This window comes from Xylaria bambusicola, assembly GCF_022495145.1.
Source record: "Xylaria bambusicola strain CBS 139988 unplaced genomic scaffold F5B22scaffold_20, whole genome shotgun sequence".
Taxonomy (NCBI): domain Eukaryota; kingdom Fungi; phylum Ascomycota; class Sordariomycetes; order Xylariales; family Xylariaceae; genus Xylaria; species Xylaria bambusicola.
Genome location: NW_025953573.1, coordinates 277,758 through 302,408, shown reverse-complemented (window position 1 = coordinate 302,408; position 24,651 = coordinate 277,758). Strand labels below are relative to the sequence as shown.

At 47.9% G+C, this 24,651-nt stretch overlaps 9 protein-coding genes across 9 annotated transcripts; 8 read left to right on the top strand and 1 right to left on the bottom strand.

The window, feature by feature from the left end:
• Positions 1 to 83: 83 nt before the first annotated feature.
• F5B22DRAFT_655948 (cytochrome P450) lies at positions 84 to 2,185 on the top strand (the record flags this gene model as incomplete). The annotated part of the gene is made up of 8 exons (XM_047979926.1): positions 84 to 167; positions 251 to 340; positions 402 to 471; positions 532 to 930; positions 1,003 to 1,183; positions 1,234 to 1,621; positions 1,682 to 1,854; positions 1,908 to 2,185. 8 exons carry the CDS (start codon positions 84 to 86, stop codon positions 2,062 to 2,064), a joined length of 1,542 nt encoding a protein of 513 aa, XP_047830884.1. The 3' UTR covers positions 2,065 to 2,185.
• A 400-nt stretch (positions 2,186 to 2,585) lies between these two features.
• On the top strand, positions 2,586 to 3,774 carry F5B22DRAFT_606477 (NAD(P)-binding protein). Its single transcript, XM_047974924.1, has 2 exons — positions 2,586 to 2,747; positions 2,812 to 3,774. The coding sequence occupies exons 1-2, from the start codon at positions 2,681 to 2,683 to the stop codon at positions 3,675 to 3,677; spliced, it is 933 nt and encodes a 310-aa protein (XP_047830883.1). The 5' UTR covers positions 2,586 to 2,680; the 3' UTR covers positions 3,678 to 3,774.
• Positions 3,775 to 3,984: 210 nt separating this feature from the next.
• F5B22DRAFT_646516 (FAD-binding domain-containing protein) lies at positions 3,985 to 5,727 on the top strand (the record flags this gene model as incomplete). Its single annotated transcript, XM_047978741.1, has 4 exons — positions 3,985 to 4,099; positions 4,151 to 4,488; positions 4,615 to 5,365; positions 5,426 to 5,727. 4 exons carry the CDS (start codon positions 3,985 to 3,987, stop codon positions 5,725 to 5,727), a joined length of 1,506 nt encoding a protein of 501 aa, XP_047830882.1.
• A 1,568-nt stretch (positions 5,728 to 7,295) lies between these two features.
• On the top strand, positions 7,296 to 10,152 carry F5B22DRAFT_180525 (uncharacterized protein). The gene is made up of 5 exons (XM_047969406.1): positions 7,296 to 7,595; positions 7,665 to 8,031; positions 8,104 to 8,515; positions 8,584 to 8,664; positions 8,793 to 10,152. The coding sequence occupies exons 1-5, from the start codon at positions 7,502 to 7,504 to the stop codon at positions 9,813 to 9,815; spliced, it is 1,977 nt and encodes a 658-aa protein (XP_047830881.1). The 5' UTR covers positions 7,296 to 7,501; the 3' UTR covers positions 9,816 to 10,152.
• Positions 10,153 to 13,609: 3,457 nt separating this feature from the next.
• On the top strand, positions 13,610 to 15,514 carry F5B22DRAFT_180495 (uncharacterized protein). Its single transcript, XM_047969405.1, has 2 exons — positions 13,610 to 13,625; positions 13,908 to 15,514. The coding sequence occupies exon 2, from the start codon at positions 14,109 to 14,111 to the stop codon at positions 15,357 to 15,359; it is 1,251 nt and encodes a 416-aa protein (XP_047830880.1). The 5' UTR covers positions 13,610 to 13,625; positions 13,908 to 14,108; the 3' UTR covers positions 15,360 to 15,514.
• A 1,083-nt stretch (positions 15,515 to 16,597) lies between these two features.
• On the top strand, positions 16,598 to 18,534 carry F5B22DRAFT_646513 (cytochrome P450; the record flags this gene model as incomplete). Its single annotated transcript, XM_047978740.1, has 7 exons — positions 16,598 to 16,790; positions 16,856 to 16,988; positions 17,064 to 17,255; positions 17,318 to 17,469; positions 17,520 to 17,758; positions 17,814 to 18,085; positions 18,141 to 18,534. The coding sequence occupies 7 exons, from the start codon at positions 16,598 to 16,600 to the stop codon at positions 18,532 to 18,534; spliced, it is 1,575 nt and encodes a 524-aa protein (XP_047830879.1).
• Positions 18,535 to 19,139: 605 nt separating this feature from the next.
• F5B22DRAFT_646512 (uncharacterized protein) lies at positions 19,140 to 20,439 on the top strand (the record flags this gene model as incomplete). Its single annotated transcript, XM_047978739.1, has 2 exons — positions 19,140 to 19,413; positions 19,463 to 20,439. 2 exons carry the CDS (start codon positions 19,140 to 19,142, stop codon positions 20,437 to 20,439), a joined length of 1,251 nt encoding a protein of 416 aa, XP_047830878.1.
• A 74-nt stretch (positions 20,440 to 20,513) lies between these two features.
• On the bottom strand, positions 20,514 to 21,681 carry F5B22DRAFT_180409 (uncharacterized protein). The gene has a single exon (XM_047969403.1). The coding sequence runs from the start codon at positions 21,308 to 21,310 to the stop codon at positions 20,588 to 20,590; it is 723 nt and encodes a 240-aa protein (XP_047830877.1). The 5' UTR covers positions 21,311 to 21,681; the 3' UTR covers positions 20,514 to 20,587.
• On the top strand, positions 21,682 to 24,531 carry F5B22DRAFT_180437 (putative gliotoxin efflux pump). The gene is made up of 9 exons (XM_047969404.1): positions 21,682 to 22,214; positions 22,289 to 22,303; positions 22,377 to 22,713; positions 22,853 to 22,928; positions 23,027 to 23,048; positions 23,106 to 23,443; positions 23,498 to 23,613; positions 23,667 to 23,924; positions 23,987 to 24,531. The coding sequence occupies exons 1-9, from the start codon at positions 22,053 to 22,055 to the stop codon at positions 24,337 to 24,339; spliced, it is 1,677 nt and encodes a 558-aa protein (XP_047830876.1). The 5' UTR covers positions 21,682 to 22,052; the 3' UTR covers positions 24,340 to 24,531.
• Positions 24,532 to 24,651: the final 120 nt, after the last annotated feature.

Below are 24,651 nucleotides of genomic sequence, written 5' to 3'. Positions count from 1 at the left end.
TTGTTGCTTTTGATCGACTTCTGCATCACAAACGAGGAAGTTATCATCGAACTCCCTGAGTCTCGCACTTTGAATCCAGCACAATGTTGGATAACATCTTCTCTAACTCCCTCGCAATGGCAGGTCGGACTAGTTCGTTTATTATTGCTGTACTGGTTATAGCTCTTGTAAGACCCGCTCTTTCATTTTTCACGTGGGCTCACAATTATCCTTGCCTCTGTTGCTATACTGACTTCGACATGACTGGAAGCTCGTTCGGATAGCGTATAGCATTGTCTATAATGCCTATTTCCATCCCCTCAGTAAATATCCGGGCCCGAGATTTGCTGCCTGGACCGATGTAAGCTTCGCGAATCCTCTCTTATCAAAAGAAGGCCTTGCGTTACTAATGAGAGAATCAGATTCCCCATTGTTGGTGGTTCCTCGGTGGGCGGCAACCTTACAAGTTCCTTGAACTTCATGAAAAATATGGTGCGGTTCATATAGTGAGACCTAGGTTGATAGAATTGGCCTTATTGACTTTGATATTAGGGCCCGTCGTGCGTACGGCTCCCAATGAGCTCTCGTTTAATAGCTCCCAGTCGTTCAAGGACATCTATGGCCTTCGACAGGGACACAAGGTCTTCATAAAGGGCGAGTTCTACGCCGGTGGCACTTTTGCCGCTCGAGGTGTTAGCTCAATCATCAGCGAGCGTGACCCAACCCAACATGGCCATATGCGACGACTCCTGGCACATGCATTTTCTCTGACGTCTTTGAAAGAGCAGGAGGAGCTCATAATAGAAACCATAGACCGTTTCATCGAACTTGTCAAGAGTAAAGCATGTGTACAGGGGGAAGTATTTGATATCTCTAAGGGTTATGAGAGAATGGCTTTCGACATCATTGGGGATTTAGCATTCGGACAAAAGTTTGGGGCACTTGAATCTGGTAGGTTTAGCCCTTAAGATTCCGGGCTTTGAGTCTGAGTACACATTTCATTTCATCAGCTGATCCCTCTAGATGAGACTCACCCCTGGATTGCAACTCTCTTAGGCGCCTTGACAAAGGGTGCAATGGCGGATACCTTTAAGCGTTTCCCAAATGTCGCGAAGGTCATCGGTTTCTTAGCACAGAGGCAACTGGCAAAACTATACAAAGATACAGCAGATAATGAACAGATGGCGATTGATCTCGTCGAAAAGTGTGTAACCCCAAGACCCCGCGAAACTACGTGATCTGACCAGGACTCAGGCGTATCAATACTGATACAAACCGAAAGGATTTTATGACGAGGATATTGGAGCAGCGTAATAATGAGCGGCATAAGGTATCTGACCTACAACTTAGTGCCCACGCATGGGATTTTGTAACAGCAGGTTCGGAAACTACATCAACGGCACTCTCGTGTTGCACTTATTACATCCTCCGCAACCCCGAAATCTTAGAAAATATAACTCGTGAGGTTCGTGGTGCTTTTACAGAGAGCAGCCAGATCAATGATGCGTCGACGAAAGACTTGACATATCTGAATGCCGTCTGCCTTGAAGCCATGCGCATTTACCCCCCACTACCCCTGGGCGTTCCCCGCATCGTCCCTGAGGGTGGTGACACTGTTGATGGCCACTTCTTGCCTGCCGGGGTAAGTAATTAGTCTCAAACGATGAATGGCGGATATTCCACTAATACATTGCCTAATTAGATTACCGTTGCGACCAACCCAATGGCTGCCAGCCTAGACGCACGGAATTTTAAAGATCCATTATGCTTTAAGCCAGAGAGGTGGCTAGATAGCGAGGCTTCTACTGAAAACCGAGATAACCTCGAAGCTAGCCAGCCTTTTTTGCTAGGTGCTAGAGGGTGTTTGGGGAAAAGGTCAGTGTCATCTATATCCAGTGCTTCGTCGAGAAATGTACTAAATCTCGCAGCTTGGGGTGGATGGAAATGCGAACAACACTTGCCAAGGTTCTATGGACTTTTGATCTGGTCTTAGTAGACAAGGAGCTGGATTGGCTTAGGGACAGCCGCATGAGTACCCTTTGGAAGAAACCGCCTTTGAAGATTCGTGCATCGCTTGCTCAATGAGCGCTTGCGTCGCTTGCAACTTTCATAAACCCGACAGAGTTAAGCATCATAGAGGAAGAAGAGAGGGAGCAGCGGATTTCAGCAAGATAGTTTTCAAAATACAAGTTCTAGTATCATTATTACTCACTCATCATAATCTGCGAAGTTCTCTTTGTATGCGGCAAAGCCCGTGCTCTCGTTCCTAAATGATGAACAATGGATATGTAGGTGCCGAGTTGGTCTGAATCAGGTGCTTGAATCGCACAACTGATAGATGATTCCCGTAGTGCGTGCATCATTGCAAGACTACCTTAGAATAAGCTACCTAGCAAATTTATGATGATCCTGAAGTGCTTGGGTAATTTCTCCTTATTGCCCTTTCATAATTTCCTTCTTTTTGTTCCGATTTCTCCCCATTCGTTCACCGCCCTGGTTGTTAGGGGGCATAAGCACTGCCTCCCTACCTACTTACCGAATTCAGTACTGACCGATTATCGGTATTTCTCTCCGCGCACAGGGGAGCAGGTTATATACAAGAACTAATTCACCTCTTACTTCTATGACTGACGAATCATCATCCTCCCTAACAATTAATCCTCCTTTCTATCGTACCATTGCATAGACGACATTTGACATCATGACATCCCTTAAAATTGACGAATCAGCAATCCCTGATCTTACAGGCAAGGTTGCCGTCGTAACAGGTACTTGAAATTGTTGTCTAATGATGAAACCTTACTAATAACATTCTTTTTTTTTTTTGACTAGGCGGCGCATCTGGCATTGGCCTCGAAGCAGTCAAACTGATGCTCAGGAAGGGCGCTGTTGTCCATATCCTGGACAGGTACGAGCCAGCTGATGAAGTTGGCAACTGGCGTGAATGGCCAAACACACACTTTCACACATGCAACGTGACCAACTGGCCCCAGCTGCGCGATGTCATGACATCTCTTGGCCCCTTCCACATGGCCTTTGCTAATGCTGGCCTGGCCGAGAAATTCGACTATTTTGCAGACGAGTTTGATTCGGAAGGGAAGCTGCAGTTACCGGATAATTCTCTCTTGAACGTGAACCTCTGGGGTGTTCTATACACCGTCAAACTCGCCTGGAGCCTCATGCGGCGTCATAGCATCCACGGGTCTATCGTCATCACCGCAAGTACTACTGGGTATGCCCCTGAGGCAGCGTTACCTGTCTATTCTGCTGGGAAGTTCGCCCTCGTTGGCCTCGTGCGCTCACTTCGACATAATACCGTCATGGATCACATCACAATCAATGCCGTAGCACCGGCTGGAACGCTCACTCCATTGATAGCAGACCAAGTAGCACCTCTCAAGGAACTAGGGGTCATCTTTGGCAAGCCAGAGGTAGCCGGTCTTGCACTGGTTTATTCAGCGACGGCGATGCAGGACCGACGCGTGGAACCTTACGGCCGTGATCGGGAGGCAGATATCTGGAAGACTGAGCGTTGGAATGGGAGAATTATTTATGTGTTAGGTGATACATTCACAGAGTTGGAAGAACCGACAGCAGATTTGAGGCCGTTTTGGTTCGGCAAGGAAAATCATAGGCTTACACGGTCTCAACAAGCCGCAACTGATATTAGACAGGGAATTGAACAACCTAGAATGTAGATTGTAGACCTCCATAGATTGAATAGAAAACAAGAGAAGAGCGAATTGGGACTATGCACACTCCCAAACTCATTTCGCGCTCATTGCTTCCTCCGACCTTCGGTAATGATTCCCCTACCTAGTATTATCCCTTCGATGACTACATAGGTAGTGTGCGCAGCTACTAGTAACCTCTGCGGTGACTTCCAAAACGGTAAACCTCCCTCCTAGCTCTACATAACTCCTGTACTAGACACAAGCCGCAACCAAGCAGCATGATCTCCCCTTCAAGGTACCGATTGATCTTCGAGAACAGAATTAGTACGTCATGTTGTTTAGTCAGAAAGCGATAGCGGCTGCTGCCTGCAATGCGCTGCAGAGTGTTTTACCGGGCCAGATTATTTGGCCCGGTAGTGAGGAGTATTCCATCACGTCAATTAAATGTTAGTGATCTTTTCCATATTTGGAGATAAATCTAATCAATTCATCACTAGCTATTTGGTCCACCTCCTGTCATTTGAACCCGGAGTGTGTGTTTGAGCCACTGAATACGGGTGATCTGAGTACAGGTATAAAAGTCATCAAAGAGCACGGGGCGAAGTTCGCTGTAAAAGGGGGTGGGCACATGCCAAACCCAGGTGCCCAGTCGGTTGACGAGGGCGTGATGATTTCAATGTCCAAGTTTAACGGCAAATCGCTTAGCGAAGACAAATCCATCGCCAATATCGGTGCTGGTCAGCTGTGGGCTGAGGTCTACAACTGGCTAGCGCAGTATGGTCTCGCAGTCAACGGAGGCCGGTATCCAACAGTTGGAACGGCAGGTGTCCTCCTGGTTAGTTTCCTGGAAACTTGTATCTCCCTCATTTGCAGCTTTTCACCACATTGATCTCACATGCTCCCGAAGCATGAGATGAACCATTGCTCTACCTGGAAATTACTGACTCCAACGTATAAACAGGGGGGTGGTATGGGCTACTTCTCTGGTGCACGCGGGTGGTCCATTGACGACGTTGTCGGTTGGGAAGTCGTGTTGGCTGACGGCAGTATTGTCGAGGTGACCACCGACCCCGATAGTCTCTACTCTGATCTAGCATGGGCTTTAAGGGGCGGACACAATAATCTAGGCGTCGTTACCAGGTTCTCTATGAGAACTTTTGGGGTTACTAGCGCATACGGTGGCTTGGCAGTTTATAACAGTGGAGCTGAAGAGGGTTTTTACAACGCTCTTGTCAGCTATATGAGACCTGGTGGGGGCTCTGATGATCCGAAATCAGCCATAAATGCCGTTTCTACATTGACACTTGTTGATGGTAGCTGGTCGTATGGCTTCTTTAACGTTTACATGCATGCAGGTGAAGACCCTAGTCCCCGATCCTTTGAGAATTTCACAGCTATCCCAAAGGAGCACGTCACTCTTGATGCCACAGAACTTCACCAAAGCTGGACCTCCATCCCAAACAGCATGGTTGCGGTGGGAGCCCATGGTTCAAGGCAATTATTCTGGGCTATCACCCTGAAGGCAGATCGTCAATCAATTGCTATAGCAAACCGCACATTCTACTCAGGTGCTTTTGCTGATCTCGGAGGTGTCGAGGGTCTTTCACTGGTAGTGTCTTACCAGTCCTTAACCTCCGTATGGCTCCAAAAGTCCAAGGAAAAAGGTGGCAACCTTATGGGTCTTGATCCAGAGAGGGACGGAGGAAGCTTCGGTACGTCTCTTCATCTTGCATTGTACATTTTATATTTGATGTACTCACACGAATGCGTAGCAACCATCTTGATTTCAACTTGGAGCAGAGAGGAAGATGACGAAGCCATCCTTGCATTTACGCGTAAAGCTTCAGGGATTATAGAGGCAGAGACCAAGAAACTTGGTCTATTCAACCCCTTCATATATCTCAACGATGCTGCTAAAGACCAAAAGCCATTTGAACGCTATGCCGGAGGTACAAACCTACCGCGACTGAGAGACATACAGGTGAAATATGATCCCGACGGATTTATCAGGAATTATCTTCAACATGGGTTTGACTTCGGATTAGGAGAGGCAGGACAACACAGCGAGCTATAACTGATTCACGGTTTCGAGAGCACTGGGAGAATAGATCAATTTTAGATAGTGATGTGAGACATAAAGGCTTCAAAATTTACATCGTGTCCTTTCTTATAAGATTACATATCAGAATATTTATTGCTAGTGAATATAGGAGGCTTCATCGCAAGAATTATCTGCAACATCTTCAACGCGTTTGTGGTTTGCTATAGATGGCCATTCATCTCGGTTCAGGAATCTCGCTAGCGGTCACCTTCATCCTACTTGGAATGATTGGTTAGGGGTATTAGGTACTAGGCAACCCTCTGATATACCACCTACCTCGTTCTGTCAATGATCCTTACCAAATTGGAGGGTATTAGTATTACCTTGTAATTATGTCATCTGCATGATAATTCGCAGAAACAATTAGGGGCCAACGCCTCGTATCTAAGCATCAAAATTTTACACGAGCTCAAACTATGAAAATCTTTGCTTTGGAGATTCTTGAGGACCGGTAAGCGAATAGAGGACAATTTCATATTCGTATATAAATGTTTCTGACTAGCTGCATGTAAGCAAGCCATAGACAAAGTCACAATGCGTGGGATGATATTATAGGTAGTTCTAGGCATTGATATCAGTAGCAAGGCTGATATAGAAACCTGTGAATTGATTATCAATTTCAACCACAAGTGGAGTTCCACTACAGAAGTTTCTCAGAAAGGTCGATTTCACTCGATCTATTCAAAGATGTTTCAAAGTTATCCACAGAGCAAGGAATTACCAACCTACAGATTAATACGCAAGATCTGCCAGAATTGTTATGGTTGGTGAGACAGCCCTGCAGAGAAGCCGAGGGACATTGGGAGACGAAAACAAGAAGAGAGCTAATATAGTGAAATGCGAATGAAGAAGAAGGAAGAAGAAGGCTAGATAAGACTGCCTTAGAGAGTCATTGTTACACGCGTACAAGCTGTATTAGCTGAACATGCAGTTCGCCTTGCACCTCGGTGCACGAAAGGTCATTGCAGGCTGTTCATGATCATTCAAAGACATGCAGGCAATATTGGAAAGTGAGGTTATACAGACTTCGCTTCTTGAAACAGACCTTAGAGACCCAGGTGGTCTGGGCTGGCAGACCACTTATATATAGCGTCAAGTCAAGTTACCAACAATCGAGAAGAAGTTAGTTAATCAGAGACTTATGCAACCCTAGTTAATCATCATATTGTGAATAGCATCAAGTTCCAAGCCCAGATCTCTACCCTTATTATAGTCATGAGGGCTGCCCCCTCTAGCTGACGGTGTCACTTAACCAATATTTAAAGATAATAAGCTAATAAATAGGTAGGTTAAAGCAATCGTTACCATAGTATAATTTAAACGAGTAAAACAGGTACAAAAGTACCCTAAACACGCGCCCTGTTGTTTATGCCCCTGTTGTTTTTGATCATGTTGCCAAGCAACTAATCCGCACTATGGATCATAGGCCTAGCGAGCTTGGGCTACCACGCTAACCTCTAAGGACAAAAATTCACTATGTAATGTCTTCGCTATTCTGATTCCATTATAGTCTACACATAGTCGTCCATATGAGTGGGGGGTTTATGGATTAAATGCTGTGCATGATGCAGATAGAATCTTACGTACGGCAGGACTAACTTCTTCCTAATGTGGCAATGATTAGAGGTCGAGTTTTACGAAGTAGTATTTAAAATGGCCAGCTGCCCTTTGACTTCTTGTTGGTTACCTCTCGCGGCTTTCGAACAGTCTGTAAATAAGGATTACAGGAATAATTCTAGCATAGAAAATGCTACTACGACCAACGAAATGGTCTCTACTCGGCGCCTCAGCTGCATACGCTGCGGGGGCACAAGGCTTTGGGGCCCATCGTCCTGCCATTCGTGAGTCGTCCCACCATTGCGTACATACGCGGAGGGCGGAGTGAATAGACGACTGACGCAGCTCCTCAGATGCAGCAGCGTACGAGGTCATCGAGAACAGTGCTCTTTTCGACTTTGAGAAGATCCAGTTGACTGACAAGGTTCTCGCCCATCTCACCGATCTACACCGTCTTAGGGATGTCGCGCTTTTTTCCTTCGATGGAGACACACCTGATAATACACGTTCTACTCACAACAACACTTCTTTTCCTAAGTGCAAATTGTTGCCGGGTGACCTCACGTATCCCAGTCAAGAGGATTGGATAAGTTTGGATGCTCTTAGCGACGGTGCATTGATTAAAACGGTTCCTATCGGCGCTGTCTGCTACGAGGGGGAGGTTTATGATTCACGCAAATGCCAGTTTCTCCTCGATAACTGGAATGTCTCGGACACCCAGTAAGTTGCATCTATTCAGAGGTGAGTTGCGCAAGCTCAGGTATATCCACTGACTACATCTTCTCTTGGAAGCGTTGGTGACCCATCTTCGGTCATGTCGCCCATATTCGTGGGCCAGACCTGTATGCCGCAGGACGCTGTCGTACCTGGCAATAGCAGCTGCACGCTGGGGGGCTTTCCATCGTATTCGCTCAACGTGACCACTGTGGCCCAGATCCAACTTGCAGTCAACTTTGCTCGCAATCAGAACCTTCGACTCGTCATTCGCAACACGGGACATGATTTCCTAGGAAAGAATACCGGCGAGGGAGCTTTATCGATTTGGACCCATCATTTGAACGACATCAAGGTCATCCATCATTATAAGTCTGCCGCAGGACGCTACAGCGGTCCAGCTTTCAAGCTGGGCGCTGGTGTGATGGTGTACGAGCTCTATGACGCCGCAGAGCGTGAGGGATACACAGCTGTCGGAGGGGAGTGTCGCGTAAGTGGGCTTGCTCTCTGTTCATATTGGCACTGGACGTTAGAAACTGACTGGGCCTCTATCCCTAGACCGTTGGTGTGACAGGTGGCTATCTCGCCGGCGGGGGTCACTCTCCTATGACATCGATCTATGGGCTCGGCTCCGACCAGGTTAGTTCTCTGGAGTTATACCTTTACCTTTTGCGCAGCTTTCGGACCTCATTACTCCTACATACTCCCGAAGCATGAGCTGAACCCCTTCTCTATCCGGCAATTACTGACTCCATCGTGTGTAATAGGTCCTCAGTGTCGAGATGATCACCCCCGACGGCCGTTTCATCACAGCTGATGAGACGCAAAATACCGAGTTGTTCTGGGCTGTCCGCGGCGGCGGAGCTGCTACTTGGGGCGTGGTCACCTCGATGACTGTCAAGGTACATCCGAAGACACTCGTGTCAGGAATGGAATGGGACACGACAACGGTGGCCATGAACATCACTGACGATGTCTTCTGGAAGGCCATCGAGGCGTACTGGACACGTTATCCTGATTTCTCATTAGCCAAGTCTTATGGGTACTGTCGCATGTCGCCGCTACCTGGAGGTACTGGGGGTTACGCCTGGCGCGCCAAGCCGTTCATGGTGCCTGGCATGGCGCTCGCCGACTTTAAGCAGCTCGTCGAGCCGTTGCTGAGCGAGTGGGCGGCGCTCGGTGTCGACCCGAACATCACCTTCTTCGAACACGATAGTCTCTACGGCGCATGGAGCCAACACTTCCCAACCTCCGTCGTGGGAAGCCGATATGGTCGCACAGCATCGCGACTCCTGCCACGGCGCAATTGGGAGGACACAGGACTGCTCCGCGACACGATAGCCACAGTGCGTGGGCTAGTTGAGGACGAAGGGGCGTTCCTCGTGCATTACAACATCAATGCGGACGCGCCACCCGACGCGGCCGACAGTGCGGTGAACCCGGCGTGGCGTGATGTGATCATGTTCAACATCATCGGGCTCACATGGGACGAGGATACGCCCACGCACGAGGTCGCTGCTATCCACGAGAGGCTCACGAATGACCTCGCCCAGCGTCTTAAAGACATCAGCCCCGGTGCGGGTGGCTACCTTAACGAGGGTGATGTGATGGATCCCGAGTGGGCTGATTCCTTCTACGGCGCCAACTACGAGCGCCTCCTTCAGATTAAGAAGAGGGTAGATCCCAATGGCTTATTCTGGGCACCCACTGCGGTTGGCAGTGAGGACTGGATTGTAACCGGCCAAGAGCCATATATAACAACCCAGTTCGGCCGCCTTTGCCGTAAGTAAACGATGGGCTAGAAAAAGTCCAGCAATCGAAGCTGGCATGTATTAACGCGATGGCTTCGTCTAGCTCGCCTTTCTACAGCAGCCCTTGCTGAATGGAAAACCTTTTCAAGGTCTTTGGCTAGAGCCTGACGCCCTAAGTGTCAGAGGTGGGTATCCCAGAATGAATACTCAGCTGTTCGTGACGAAGTAGGTAGGCAGAAGGGTGTGCATAGGGGCCAATAGTCATTGATTCCTGAACCTCTCAACTCTCAAAGGGGTGGGCAACCCCCTATACATAACTAGAAGATCTACTATAGCAAACCTTAGGGTCCTTGCAACGATACACTCTAAGACTAAGGGTATGTTTTGAGCTGGCCGGGGGTCGAACCGGAAGAGGATCGCTTTCAGAAACGCGTCGTCGAATATAGAGAACGGTAGGTTCAAATTTGCGATATAACCAGCAGCTGAAGAATGGACCAAAGTTGCCTGGGCTTTCTAATCTAGTCTGTCGCTTTGTTTATTCTGCTGCCACTTAGAGGTTTAAAATAGTTCAAGGTGTTTCTTGATTATTAGAGTCTTTAGGGAGGGAGTGCTCCTTGAGAGGATGCCTTATAGGCGATGCTGTCGATTATATAGCGAAGAACTGGGGCTCATTGTATCATGCGCAGGCCCTATAGGATCAAACAGCGTTCTTGATGCTGTTAATTGTATTTAGCTCCGCAACAGTCCTCGTATGCTTTAATCCAGCTGCCTATAACAACCCTAAAAGCGCTTTCTATCAAAATATGACTTAAGGACGAAATGTTGGTTTCTACCCATAATTGCTGGAATGTTACAGATGCTTTGGAAACTTATATATAGAAGTAATAAAATTTGCTGCTTTAGCCTACTTGATAAAGCTGAAAGCTTTAGGATGTAACGGAGTGAAGGTTTTAGGAGTAAGACTATATTGATAAGATTGGAAGTTGCATATTACGGTAGAGAGCTAACAGAAGCGTATGGAATATCGTGCCTAGTATAATATCAAGAAACTACGCAACAGTGGCAAGAGCAGGAAATTTCCAGCCATATTACCAATAGGGGTAGTACTCTACTCCTTGTTGCCTGGTAGGCCAGTCTGAATACAGGTGTCTAACATAGGTTATTCCTAGATTCTAGGTCCTCTTGACTAGGATTCGTCAGAAATATGCAGTGCTACGATGGTGAATTGATTAATTGTATTGTCTGCCTCTGTTGCGCATCCCAAGCCTGTCCTAGAGAGCTATATTGTTGGGAAATCTTTCCTCAGCTTTAACCACCTTCGCTACAACCAACTGCACCTAATTTGTAAAGATTCAAAAACATACCATAGTATTATTAGTATGTTTATAAGTTGAATTATGTACCTGTTCCAGATCAGTAGTCAAACAACTAGTGTAAAGGTCATGTGACCGTTTGTGCCTAATGGGCAGATACAGTATAGGAGGCTACAATTTGGGATGCTATGATATCCAACTCTGGCGGTTTCTATCCCAATGCTTCAGCATTTATATGCACAATCATAATGTATAAGAATCTTGTCTAAAAGTCGGCAGGGGATTTCGCCACATGTGATGACCTTATAGATCAGAAATAATATTCTCTATATAGTAGAAATTATCTGTCTGGATATCCTAGACCCGTTACGCAACATGAAGTATATACATCGTAATCACTGCTGAAACTGGGTTGCCGGATTAGTGATTAAATCTAATCTCGCGAAGTAAATCAAAATTGCCCTCGCGCATGATTCTGTGACCACCCCCTTCTCCTTCACTCCTTCAACGGTTGATGTCAAGTATTATACAAGTGCTGTGATCCCTTTAGTACGAATCGGACTGCTATGGGCCGCCTATGGGGTATGCAGCAAGACTTGTTTTGTTAGGGATCTACCGAGGGCATTCAGACTCCCTCCTGACTATATATTATCTAACTCTTTATTCTCTCCCAGTCCTAACACAGTGTGTCTTTTCTATACCACAGGCCTGATCTCTCTGAAGCTTTTTAAAACATGGAGCCAGGACATACTCTACACTACTGGGGCGCTGATGAACTTCCGCGTAATTCAATCGTCTGTTGCCTGCCAAAAAAACGGGATTCCTGACATTAAAGACACCTTTCTCCTTCAAACTTGTCAGCTCGCACGACTTTGCCTTATCTTGGCTCCTGGAGTGGTATTACCCCGCTCCTTTCAACCACGAAATGCCCCGTGTTGGAAGTTGACACAATTGCCATGTACTTTGAGGTGGACCTTGAGATAGCATTTGTAATCTAGAGTACTTTCTTGTTCCATTACAAGCCTGGAACATCGCGAAGTGGATATGAAAAGCTCCGCAGTTCTGCTGTATACTTAATTACACACACCTGGCTCGGCCCTATCTTCCCATAGGGCTTGCTCAACCCGACCAATGCACAGAGCGCGTGAGCCCAAATGGCACTGAATGAGCCCGCGAGTACCTCTGGGTCTCTCTGGGTACCCACAGGTCAACCCTATCTTTCCGTCATACGTTCTAGGCCAACCAAGGCGTTTTGTGTATAGACCGTCACGTAGATCGTAAGCACAGATGATCTAGGGTTGTTGTACCAAGACTCCTGGTGACTAGTAATGTACCCCCGTCCCGGGAGAACCCATGACACCCTCGGACGTTACCACGCCGCACCGGCTAGACAGGGGTCCTTCCTCGGGCGCTATTGCAGAGCCCCCGGGAGTGAGATAAAATACCCGTTTCGGAAACGAGTACGGCATACGTCTATCAGAGTTAACCATCGGGTGTCTCCCCCACCTAGGCGTAAATGTCAGATAGCCAGTCAGTGCCGCATATGAGTAACACGTTCACAACAATTGATAATGAGCACAGGCACAATAATGGCCCGAATTGCACTTCCGTTCTCCCGGGATCTCACGATACGACCATACGATGATTTTCTTTACTATGGAGATTATGAGAATCCCACACAAGATGCCAGGTTAATTCGAATTAGCTCACTTGGTTCCGAACATATGTTCAGATGCACAGCCAAGCTCTATACGATCGGTGGGGCCCGTTTGGAACTTTTTCTTTATCAGCTGGTTTTACGTGAGCATACCTAGATCTTACACAAGCAGTAGAGCAACAATCCCAACACTGCTAGCAGGACGCGGACCACAGTCATCAGTCCTGCCCCGGATTGGTCTTAGCCCCCCTACTCGCGCACATTGCGATTCCAACTGGGCGGGCCCGGGTACAGCAATACCACTTTACCAATTTCGGTGCGAAGATCGTTCCAAACCCACGGCCGGTGAACCAACGGTGGTTTTCCTTTGGCACCTAATCGTCCTATATAGTGGGTGATGAGTTCTTGGCACCAACGTGGAATTCAAAACACTATGTACGAACCGAAGCCGCATACCTAACCCTTTACGTGAACGGTTCTTTTACTTTTTTGAGGTATGTGGCCTTACTGGACCTTCATGTAGGTGCCTAGTCACACACGTACTACCATACCTGACCCTTACACACTCATGCATACATTCGAACGCCTACCTACCTTTCAACGTGCTAAACCCCCAATAAAAATAGATTATTACGCGCTAGCCTTGGTTATTAGCGCTTTGACAGCATTGGTTACAGCCCGTACACCAGGAACAGCCATCCCAAACGTACAAGATACGTAAGTCTTAAGAGGGATGGACACGGAATCGCCACCTAACGCGCTCAGAGAAGTAAGAAAAAATATGGCCCTATAGCCGATAGGGTGTATACATATGCCATGGTAATCGATCAAGCCATGCTATCTGATCCTGGTATCGGGTCATGGTGGATGCCGTATCAGGTATGTATCGCGTCATCCGCCGAGTATAGAATAGTCCGTTCTCCACGCCGCCTACGCCACCCACGCGCCGGTAAGCCGCAGGGCAGGGGCTCTGCGGGAGTATTAGACAACACGAGTTGATTGGCGGCTGTATGGGAACCTGTATCTAAATACATGGTTATGGATCCTGCTCTCACGGTCATCACTAAGCGAGAATGTATATGGACTTCGTGGTCAATCTAGATCTAACTGGCATTCCACCAACCCGAACGCTGAGGACTAACAGCCAGGACTATTTTCTAGTATGAGCATGCCCGTGGGAGCTACATCAGTTAGTTTGATATCACGAACAAGGGTGGCCACGTATCAGTGAAGAAGGGCGCCGCCATCCTGCAGTGAGAGCTAGTTGATAGTGGAGTAAGCAGAGATATATAGACACAGTCACTGCTCCAGCTTGACATCCTTTCTTTAGAGCACTTTGGGCAGTATAACCTCTTCTCAAGAATGTTCAGCAGCTGGAAACTAGATAGTAAAGGAGAGCCTGTGGAAAGGCCCCAGGTATTTGATCCGGTCACTGCAAGGACAATCGTGCCGCACGCCTGTTCACATTGTCGAGCGAAGAAAGTCAAGTGTAGCGGGGAAAAGGATGGCTGTCATCGGTGCCGCGCTTTCTCCCGCGTTTGTGAATACATTCCAGCAAACAAGAAAGGGCCCGGATCTCGAAACTCGGCACCATCATCGGCCTCCTCTTCTTCTTCATCCTCTTCGTCATCGTCTTCATCATCATCATCATCGTCATCATTATCATCTTCATCTTCTAGTTCTTCCCCTTCCGTTACAAACACTCCCGCCTTCTCCACGGACATATTGCCTCCTCTCAAGTCTGCACAAAACTACGTTGATGTGCTGTCACCATTGACAGAATCTCTCAGTGACCCTGTCACCTTTATATGGGATGTTGTGGGGAGCAATGATGCCCTCGAAGGGCGAGACATGGTTATGGGCATCGGGTCAGGCGGTTTCTTCGACTTTTTACAGTCAGATCTGATGACCTTAGTTCCTACGGGTTCCCCATCTGAAGTTTTGGAGCCTTTGAACACGTCGACTCAGGGTACACCTTTCTCTTTTCCATCTAGGATGGCAGAACTAGATCACTATGTCGACGAATTAACACCCGCGCCAGGTGACATCGTTGACGACGGGAAAGCCGTCAAAGGTTCGGTGATAGGATCGTCCTCATCGTCTGTCTCACCCTCGTGTAGATGCCTAAATCGGTTGATGTTATTGATGGAAGAAGTCGACTCACTCGCAGATTCGGGCATCGAGACATTAGACCTGGCTCTAGCGACACACAAAGACGCGTTACGCCAGGGTAATGAGATGTTGGAGTGTACATCTTGCGTGTTGCACATTGAGAACATGATGATGCTCACTTTCTTAGCACATATGTTAGCCCGTTTGTGCAAGCATGTGGCGAGGGCGATGGATAAGAATACCTCATCGCCTTCTGGTCTCCCGCCGCTAGTTGGCCTAGACAATCAAGGGGTTCTCTTTGGGGGTTACACAGTCAGTTGCCGTGAGGAGTACAATGAACTTTTGAGGATTCTCTTGAATCGAAACGCGCGCGGTCTGTTGAAATTTCTTACGCACCTGAGGGTTATCTCAAGAACATTCGAATCGGAATCGATGATCAGACGGCTAGCGGCAACCGAGCTATTATTGAGCACTTTTGTTTGTGAGGCGAGTGTTGGATAAGACATACCAACAGCATTTTGCGTGTACAGTGTAAAGCGGGCTATATCAACAAAATCAGTGTTCAAATATAGAGATTCGTTCACCAAAACATAGTACAACATTTGACAACTATGCACTGTGTTATACAATCTACATTTACTACACCCTTGGAGTATCTGCGTAGATTAGCTAATCGTAATGTACACTAATGTAGAGACTGTCGGTACTCACACATAGGAGCCGAAGGCAGATGTACCCGTCGCTTTGCCTAAAACAACTAAGCCTCCCGCCATCGACAGGTATCCATTAAACACCCCTGAAATAAATGTAGCAAAAAATACCCGAAAGCCGTCTTGGCAACGATCACGACAGACCTGCATGTCAACTTGTTTGGCAATGACCGAACCTAGCTCTGAGATTGCTGATGATGATGCATGGGCTGTGACGTGTCCACTGTCTGACTTTCACTTTTCCTTTTCGGAGACGATCCTAAGGTACGAACTTCAGGTCAGCCCTAGCAGACCCTAGGAATGCCACTGATATTACTCAGTTACTGAAATCACAAGGTACGTGAGGACAAGCCCCAGCTGAAGACAGTCTAGTGCTTGTGGGTCTACTGTCTCGATCTTTGCGTTCAGCTTACCTAGTTCAACAGAGTTTCATGAATAGACATGGAGTCATCCCAGTCGAATGGTATCTCCTACCTTGTACACGTCGTGCACGGTCGATCATACTCTAAGTACACCCTCATACTAGTAATCTACCAAGTCCACTAAGTATGCTAATTAGCTCTCGAAACATGCAGAATAAGGGTGCTGGTTGCCATGATTGCTTAACAATCAGTCGACATAGCACTCAAGTAGTTCAACTTATGACATACTCTGCATCGGCTATTTTTTCGGGCGGTTGCAAAAGGTGCCGAAGACGTAAAGTCGGCTCAATACGGCCCCGCATTTAATAATAATATCGTCGCATTGGTTGCTACGTTAAGGGTCCGTCTGTATATGCGCTTCTGTATGCCAGACATATTGGGCGCGTTCTAAGGTAAGGGTAGAAGAGGTCAATACTATATCGTGGAAACGGCGATATCTCAACTCGGTTGCCCGATGCCAAACTACGATTTACTTGCCTAATAGTGATAGTTAGCACGATTATAACAATGAAAACCCCAGGTAATTGTAGTGATTGCTCGTTTGGCGCATAGAGCATTGGACAATTTCCTGCGCTGTCTTTAGTAGACCCTCCTTTTGTATGACAAGATGCAAGTCTTAATTATTTTTCTAGGCGCTTCGCTCGCGTTCTCATATTACATTGTGAGATCCCTGCGCTATCGCCAGCGTCTTGCTCTACCTCCAGGTCCGAAAGGGCTTCCTATTCTTGGAAACTTAAATGACTTGCCCAAGGGGGACGGAATGGAATGTCATCACTGGCTAAAGCATAAGGAAAAATACGGTGCGTAATGATTTGCTATTTCATGGGGTTTGTCCTTGCCTGGGACGATAAGTTAACTGGTACAGGTCCCATTAGCTCCATTACAGTGATGGGCCAACCGATAATCATACTTAACGATGCAGACATGACCTTCGAACTATTTGAGAAGCGGTCTATCAAGTATTCATCGAGACCGAGACAGTTAGTAGCTGGTGAGATGTATGTTGTGAAAATCGACAACCATCCATTCTTTGCATCGTCGAAAAGAGTACCACGCTCTAACAAACGTTGCAGAATTGGGTGGAAGAACACCCCTGGAGGCAGTGCTCCAAATGCTCGGTGGCGAACAATCCGTAAGAATTTGAACCGAATAATTGGGACAAAGGCCTCTGCGGCGCAATTCTATGCGCTACAGGAGACTGAAATAGCCCATTTCCTCCTGAATGTGTATAGAACGCCTTCAGCGCTCATGGACCACATTCAAAGGTACTATTCCTATATGTCGGATAGAGCGTTTCGTTTCATTAGCTGATCATCGAGAATCAAAGACAAGCGGGAACAGCCATCTTGAAGATGGCGTACGGCTACGTTGCCGAGCCGCAAGGGAAAGATTACCTAATTCACATTGTTAGTGAAGCGATGGAGAATTTTGTTCATGCTGCAGTTCCAGGGGCATTCATGGCTGACATTTTCCCATGGAGTACGTGTGCGCTTGTGTTAATAGTTTATCTTGTTACTGATGTGTAGTAGTGAGATTCATCCCTGAATGGATGCCTGGCGGGGGCTGGAAGAAGATCGCTCACCAATGGCAAGCTGAGCTTTCCGAAGTGACGGAGAAGCCATATGCCTTCACAAAGTATCAAATGTCACGAGGCGAGCATGAGAATTCGTTCTTGTCACGACTGTTAGAGGCTGGAGAAGAAGGGGAGGAAGAGAAACACACAAATAAATTCTCAGCAATGTCGCTGTACACAGCAGGGGTAGATTCGGTGAGCTCAGTCCCAGCTTAGTATTCTCACAGGGAGCGACCTAACCTATCCATAGACGATATCGGCGTTAGAAGCCTTTTATCTAGCGATGACGATATTTCCGGAGGTTCAACGAGCTGCACAAGAGGAGATTGATCGAGTTATAGGGAGTAATCGACTTCCGACAATGGCTGACCGGGAGAATCTCCCATACGTTGAGGCATTAGTCAAGGAAGTCTATCGTTGGCATCCGATTGCTCCTATGGGTATCCCTCATACTACCACCGATGATGACATTTACGAAGGTTATCTCATTCCCAAAGGATCTACAATCTTTGCCAATGTCTGGTGAGTGCACAGCAATGAATAATCTGGAATAGTTGTCTTCTTACAATGAATCTAGGCATTTCACACACGACCCAAAAGTGCACCCAGATCCGATGACATTTAAGCCTGATCGTTTTCTCGCAACGAACGGGCACGAACCGGAGAGGGATCCTCATCTCTTCGTTTGGGGATTCGGCCGTCGCGTTTGCCCCGGTCGCATTCTCGCTGATAATTTCATTTGGCTAACCATTGCCCAATCGATTTCAGTTTATACTGTCTGTCAGGTCGTGAAAGACGGAGTACCGATCGTGCCGTCGATTACGTTTCAACCGGGCGTGGCTAGTAGGCCGGCGAAGTTTGCAACTTCAATTAAACTAAGGTCCCCTCAACATGAGGAGTTGATACGCTCGCTTGAAAGCGAATATCCTTGGCAGGACAGTCATAGCAAGGTCCTCGAAAGTATGGCTTAAGTAACAGGATCTGTATCTAACTAGTTAGGTAGTACTACAGCCTGGAATAGGCCTAGTCTTCTCAAAAATATCATTGCTTCTGTGTCAGAATACAGCCATCAGTTACCTAGTAGCGCAATAAGTGTGACTGAGGAAATAGTATACTTATAAAGGTGCAAAATAGAAGTAACTCGGTTGTCTTCAGGTAAGTCAAATCTGAGTTATAGTGTACGTATATTATCACGCGCGTCGTGTGCGGTGTATTAGGCAGTGGTTAGTGTGTCTACGTAAGTAGTACTAGTTACTCGAGAGGACTTGGCGGGCGAGTTTGTGAACGCTCAGCTGTGTCAGCAATGCTCTTCACTACCCCAGCTAATTTCTCAGCTCTACGCCTGGGACCTATCCATCTTTCTAACAGCATTGCATTGTCACCAGGCTGTAAACATCACCCGTAGATAAATACACCTAGCCCCGAAACATTGACAACGTTGGGCTAAGCGCTTTCTTTCCCTTGAGAATTCGACACCTATCTTGTTGTCACACTCCACAGCTTGCCGGGGCGTTACATGGTGCATAGCGGACAACTTGTTAGCTCGTCATCTTGCTGCTACGAGTCTGTCAACATCATGACTTCGGTGACTTCAAGTTCAAACTCCAAATCACCTAGATTTCGTCTATCTTGCGACCGGTGTCTTCATGACAAAGTCCGGTGTAGCCGCGACAAGCCATCGTGCCGACACTGTAACCACAGAGGTCTCGACTGCTTGTACAGCCCTTTCCGGCCCATTGGCCGGCCCAGAAAGCACGTCAGTGAGGCGACTCCAATACATCACGAACGCAGTTCCGAAGACGACGATGTTAGCTCTCCATCTCTGTTCAGAAATACACTATCACCTAGCAGTGAGTACGGTGGAAATACACGCAACATTCAGTCACTAACCCCGGTCAGACTCTCTTGGAACTTCGTCGGCTGCTACTACTGTAGATGGTTCTTTCTACGAGCTTGGAACGAGCGTCGCCTCACTATCTCAGCTGTTGCGATCGACAAAACAAGACAGCGGTGACCTACTTCGTTCAGCGGTAGACGTCTGGGTTCACTCGCATAAGCAAACTCCGGGTGACAAGCCTCCAGATCCTCAACAACGAAGCACGCCAGAAGTACTAGAGGTCAACTACCCGATTACACCCCAATCACGGATTTCACAGGAGATTCATGATGAGGGTAACTGCTATACGGCAATACTCCAGCGCTCTGCCAAGCTTGAAAAGAAACTATCTGAAGCCCCGTCATCACTGCCACCGATAGATCTGGTGCTCGAGGCGGAGTCCGACTTTTCCGCGCTCCAGCATAGCATATCCAAATGTGCTGGCCACCACCCACCTTCCACTAATCAGCCCATAGATTCATGTCTGGCTACAGATCAGCCGATTGTTATCGGTCTCGCGCTTCTCGCGGAACGAGTTATTGGCATGCTGGAGGGCGTCGTGCGCCTAGCCGCTCGCTCGGCTCAGATTATGGACAGGGCCAACGACGCGCTCTGGTCAGCACAAGAAGAACCAGGCATCTCGGCCCGGCGGCTTCAGCGCTCGGTACGCAACACATGGGCCAAGGGATGCGTAACGCTGGAGATGGAAGTTGATCGGAATCTATGTCTTGGAACTTACGTGGTTCAAGGCCAGGCCAAGTCTGCCGCCATGCGTCGGATTCTGAGGGTGAGGGTTCAGAGAATGCTTCACGCCCTAGGATCCCTGCATGCAATGGCGCAGACGAAGCGTGCAGGAGCAAATACAAGGGATCATCGACCATCTGCAAGTCCGCTGGACTGGGGAGGCTCGAGTCTGGTGTTGGGAGATATGGGAGATCTTTTGTTAGGGGATCTAAAGAGGCGCATGGAATCCGTCCAAGGCGCAATGTTACTATTTTAATGCAAGGAGATAGTAGAACTAGAGATTTCCATTGGAGTCTGCCACGGATACGACCAGGATCATGCATATAGCCTGCAGACCCAAGGCATAAGCTGATGTCAAGACGTGACTTCAGTATGAGACTCGTTTGTATTCAGGTCATTCTTATCTATATCGTAACCATCCTATCTACACTGGCGAGCGTTACAAACAGCCTCGTCATGAGACTCTTGATATCGCTATCTTTGAGTGGATGCAGGCTCGGGCTTTGGTTCTGGGCCTCCTCTGCTATATCCTGTAACATTGCAGCAAGTCTGACTATGGACGCTTTCAGGCACTCCTGCACGACAATGGCACTCTCCGAGGACTCAAGCTCTAGATTTCCAATCGTCGCCCTCTGCGACTGCTGGGATTCCGACGTGGACGCCGCAACGACGGCCAACTCGTGCCCTCGCAGAACCAACCCGATCGCGTCCACCATGGAACTTAACGTGTGAGGCTTGAGGTGCGATTCGTTATTCGGGCATCCGTTGAGCGTACCCCAGTGCTGTACCAAGTCGAATGCTATGGTAAGCGTTGCAGATAGGAACGAGCTCATTGGTGCACCGACATTAGCGCCCTGGGCGACGTTGAGCCCTGTCAAAGGCGTTATCGACGGCACAGGTGGCGACATCGCCCGCTGTGGCGACGAGACGAGGGGGTCATGAGAAGAAACCTGGGCGTAATGCTGACAGAGGTTGGCGATCCGCAAAATCTCACGTTCGCAATCGCACGAGCTTGATGACGACAATGTCCTCTCCGACGAGGTCCCTCCAGTTGGTGTCCCTTGCATTATCAAACACTGGTCAGCGGCGGCGGCCAGGGTAATATCTACCGCCCGGTGATTAAACATGCCGGGGGGTAAGTGGGGATAGCATGAGCCGGTTGCAGGAGTTAAAAGTCGGGTTTGAGGGATGCAAGAGACTTTTTCCTAGAAGAGAAGTCTCCAGCGTTGTGAAAGAGCTTGGATTTGCATCGGGTCGTTTAACTCACTCGGATGCTCGCATGTCGGAGGGATCGGGTCCTTTTATCCATAACGCGTGGTTTGACTCAAGTCTAGGATGCCAATGATGACTGCATAAGTGTCAGCCCTGGAACCACCCAACGCTGTCTGCAGGGGTCGGCTTGTTTTAGACAACGAAAAGACCCGAGGACCCATGCATCAGAAGACAAGAAATCTACATAATAAAAGAACCACCCGCGAAGTGCCCGGGATGACAAAAGCGCCCGACAGTCGTCCTAAACCAAAATGACCCGATTCCTACTTACACAGTTAGAATTGGTTGAGGAAAAGAAGCACCCGAAAGCTCCCAGAATGAACGGCACACTCCTTTCGGGTCGTTTTCTATTGACCCCGATAGAAGAGAATCCATGATTGTTAATCAACGTGCTTCGTGTAATTTGCGCGTTGGGCCAATGACAGAGACAGAGACATATCGTCATTGCGCGATTGAGCAACATAAATCTACTATTCAAGCTCTTCCAAAATCCCGTCGATATCGAGACAAGCTCTAATAGATGAACAAAGCATCGTGCCCTCAGTTGTACTTATCGCAGGAATTCGGTCAGGAATCAGATTCTTCATAGTCGTCACGATGGCGGAGCAGTCACCCGATTCCTCGTCTGTCGAAAAGGTGCGCGACGAGCCGCTCGATAAGCCGCAGCCCGAGCTACAAACGTCGAGCAGCGCCATTGTCTACCCGTCAGCCTGGAGACAGATTATTATCGTAATTGGTCTTCTTTCCGGTGTCTTCCTCGTAAGCTCCCATTGCGACTTTCGCCTCCTCGTTCACATAAGACAGATTCTAACAGCAAGCTTCGTTACCTCTAGGCTGGTCTGGACGTTGTAAGTGACCCCGGAAACATCACGGCGTTGATCTCGATGATGTCGGCTTCTAACCTCGTTGGGACTCGTACAGAGTATCATCTCTACGGCCATTCCAGCAATCACGAATGAGTTCAATTCCCTTGCAGACGCAGGCTGGTATGGCAGCGCCTTCTTTCTTGCGGATGCCGCGTTCCAGTCCAGCTGGGCCAAGGCCTACAAATACTTTGATATTAAATGGGTTTTCATCTCGACCGTGATATTCTTCGAAATTGGTTGCCTCGTCGCTGCTTTGGCGCCCAACAGTCCGGCTTTGATTGTCGGAAGAGTCATTCAAGGTGGTGGCGCGGCGGGCATCATTCTAGGATGTTACTCGATCGCCAACTTTGTGAGTCCTGCGGACAAGGTGCCTCTCATTATAGGAATGATAGGTATGTCATGAAATGTCTATATGGGCGTACAGCAGGCTTGTGTTGTTGCGCGAAGTCTAGAGGTCAGGAGTGAGGGCATCCAGACTCCTTCTGACTATCTACTATCTATTGCTCTGTTCTCATCCTAATATTTTAACAGGTACTACGTTTTCGATCGCAAGTGTGATAGGACCCGTTATCGGAGGTGTTTTTACGTCGGATGTCTCATGGCGCTGGTAAGTTTTTCCTTCCTTGTAACTTCCTTCAATCCATAGGGATTCTGGGGGCAGAGCTATCTTGAACATTCCGAACATTAGCTAATTTTGAATATCAGGTGTTTCTGGGTTAACCTTCCTGTAAGCATATGAAAGGCTGCTCGTGTAACATGTCGTCTAACAACTGCTTCTACTTAGATCGGTGCAGTGCCTTTGGGTTTAATTCTGCTATTTTTCAAGACCCCAGCACAAGCAAAGTTATCTACAAAGACTTCTGCCAAAGAGATAGCCGCTAGCTTTGACCTCATTGGAGCTACCCTTTTCATCGCGGCGTTGATTACCTTCATCTTAGCAACTACGTTCGGAGGAGTCACCCATGCCTGGAATTCATCCACAGTTATCGGCCTTCTAGTAGGCTGGATATTGTTGTCTATTGTCTTTGTCGTCAACGAATTCTGGCAAGGTGAAAGAGCACTCATCGTCGTGCGTGTGATGAAGAACAGAGATATGTGGGTGAACTGTCTCTACCTTTTCAGGTAAGTCCTTCTACTCTCTACAGCTTCGTAGCTATCTGCTCATTATGATCACAGTCTGTACGGAGCATACTTCTCGATTGTATACAATCTCCCTACTTACTTCCAAGCTACCGCTGGTCTCTCGCCTAAAGACAGTGGAATTCGGACGATCCCGATTATTGGTGCAACGTGTTGGTCTTTCCCCTTTCCACGGACTAAGAAGTAGTTTACTAACTATACGTAGCAATCTTTAGCTTCGCTGGATCCGTAGCCGTTGGAAAGTACGGGAAATACTCTCTATTCATGCTTGTATTTACCGCTATCACGGTCGTTTCAGGCGGATTGATCTACACTTTTGATGTGGACACTAGCCTGGGAAAGCAGATCGGCTATCAGATCTTGCTCGGTGTTGGTGTCGGGCCTGTCATCCAGATCCCGCCCATCGTAGCTGGTATTGTCAATAAGAATGCAGATAAAGCGCTCGGCCTAGGCTCTGTACTTGGTAAGTTTTGATCGTTGAGAGTATTCAAGCCATCTTCGAAGTCCTTGACTAACGACGGGTAGTCACACAATTCGGCGCTGCTTCCTTGGTCATATCAGCTGCGTCCGCCATTACGAATAACTTGCTGCTAAAGAATATCCCCATCTACGCACCCGGCGTGGACCCGGAACAGGTGTTGGGAGTAGGGCCCTACGAACTTCATAACTACTTTGAAGGTGACGCCCTGCACGGGGTGAGGAAGGCGTACGTATCCGGTCTCCGGGGCGCATGGGCCTTAGCCATTGCTTTGTGGGGAGTTTCATTCTTCACGGTTTTCCTCGCAAAGTGGCCAGGACACATGACCCCCGCACAAGAAGACCCAGTCTCGGACGAGCAGAGTGACACGAAGGAGAATGTTTTACCGGCCACGGCGTGAACAGATGAAGCATCTGCAAGGCAAAACTCGTATGGGGCATTGGCAGGGAGGAGTAGAGCAGAGGTCGGCCGGAATATAATTTGGTTGGGTTTATTCGCATACATGCATAAAAAATTAGAGCTTATACATTATAATTCAAACTAGAGTTTACATGTCATGTACCTTGGGTAGTCTTAGTAGGTAGATAGTGGCCAAGTCCTCTGTATTGCTAAACGCCTATCTGCCGTACTCTGTCCATCTTTTAAGACATAGATGTCTGATATACCGGTAACTGCAGAGACAGTTTCGTTGACTTGTTTCACCTTTCTTGGT

Bases quoted from the DNA above. Each gene is read 5' to 3' on its own strand.
- F5B22DRAFT_606477 (XM_047974924.1), top strand. From the start codon at position 2,681: ATGACATCCCTTAAAATTGACGAATCAGCAATCCCTGATCTTACAGGC. The intron at 2,748-2,811 runs GTACTTGAAATT...TTTTTTGACTAG, and splicing joins CAAGGTTGCCGTCGTAACAG to GCGGCGCATCTGGCATTGGC.
- F5B22DRAFT_180525 (XM_047969406.1), top strand. From the start codon at position 7,502: ATGCTACTACGACCAACGAAATGGTCTCTACTCGGCGCCTCAGCTGCA. The intron at 8,516-8,583 runs GTAAGTGGGCTT...CTCTATCCCTAG, and splicing joins CTGTCGGAGGGGAGTGTCGC to ACCGTTGGTGTGACAGGTGG. The intron at 8,665-8,792 runs GTTAGTTCTCTG...CGTGTGTAATAG, and splicing joins ATGGGCTCGGCTCCGACCAG to GTCCTCAGTGTCGAGATGAT.
- F5B22DRAFT_180495 (XM_047969405.1), top strand. From the start codon at position 14,109: ATGTTCAGCAGCTGGAAACTAGATAGTAAAGGAGAGCCTGTGGAAAGG.
- F5B22DRAFT_180409 (XM_047969403.1), bottom strand. From the start codon at position 21,310: ATGTTTAATCACCGGGCGGTAGATATTACCCTGGCCGCCGCCGCTGAC.
- F5B22DRAFT_180437 (XM_047969404.1), top strand. From the start codon at position 22,053: ATGGCGGAGCAGTCACCCGATTCCTCGTCTGTCGAAAAGGTGCGCGAC. The intron at 22,929-23,026 runs GTAAGTTTTTCC...TTTGAATATCAG, and splicing joins TCGGATGTCTCATGGCGCTG to GTGTTTCTGGGTTAACCTTC. The intron at 23,049-23,105 runs GTAAGCATATGA...GCTTCTACTTAG, and splicing joins GTTTCTGGGTTAACCTTCCT to ATCGGTGCAGTGCCTTTGGG.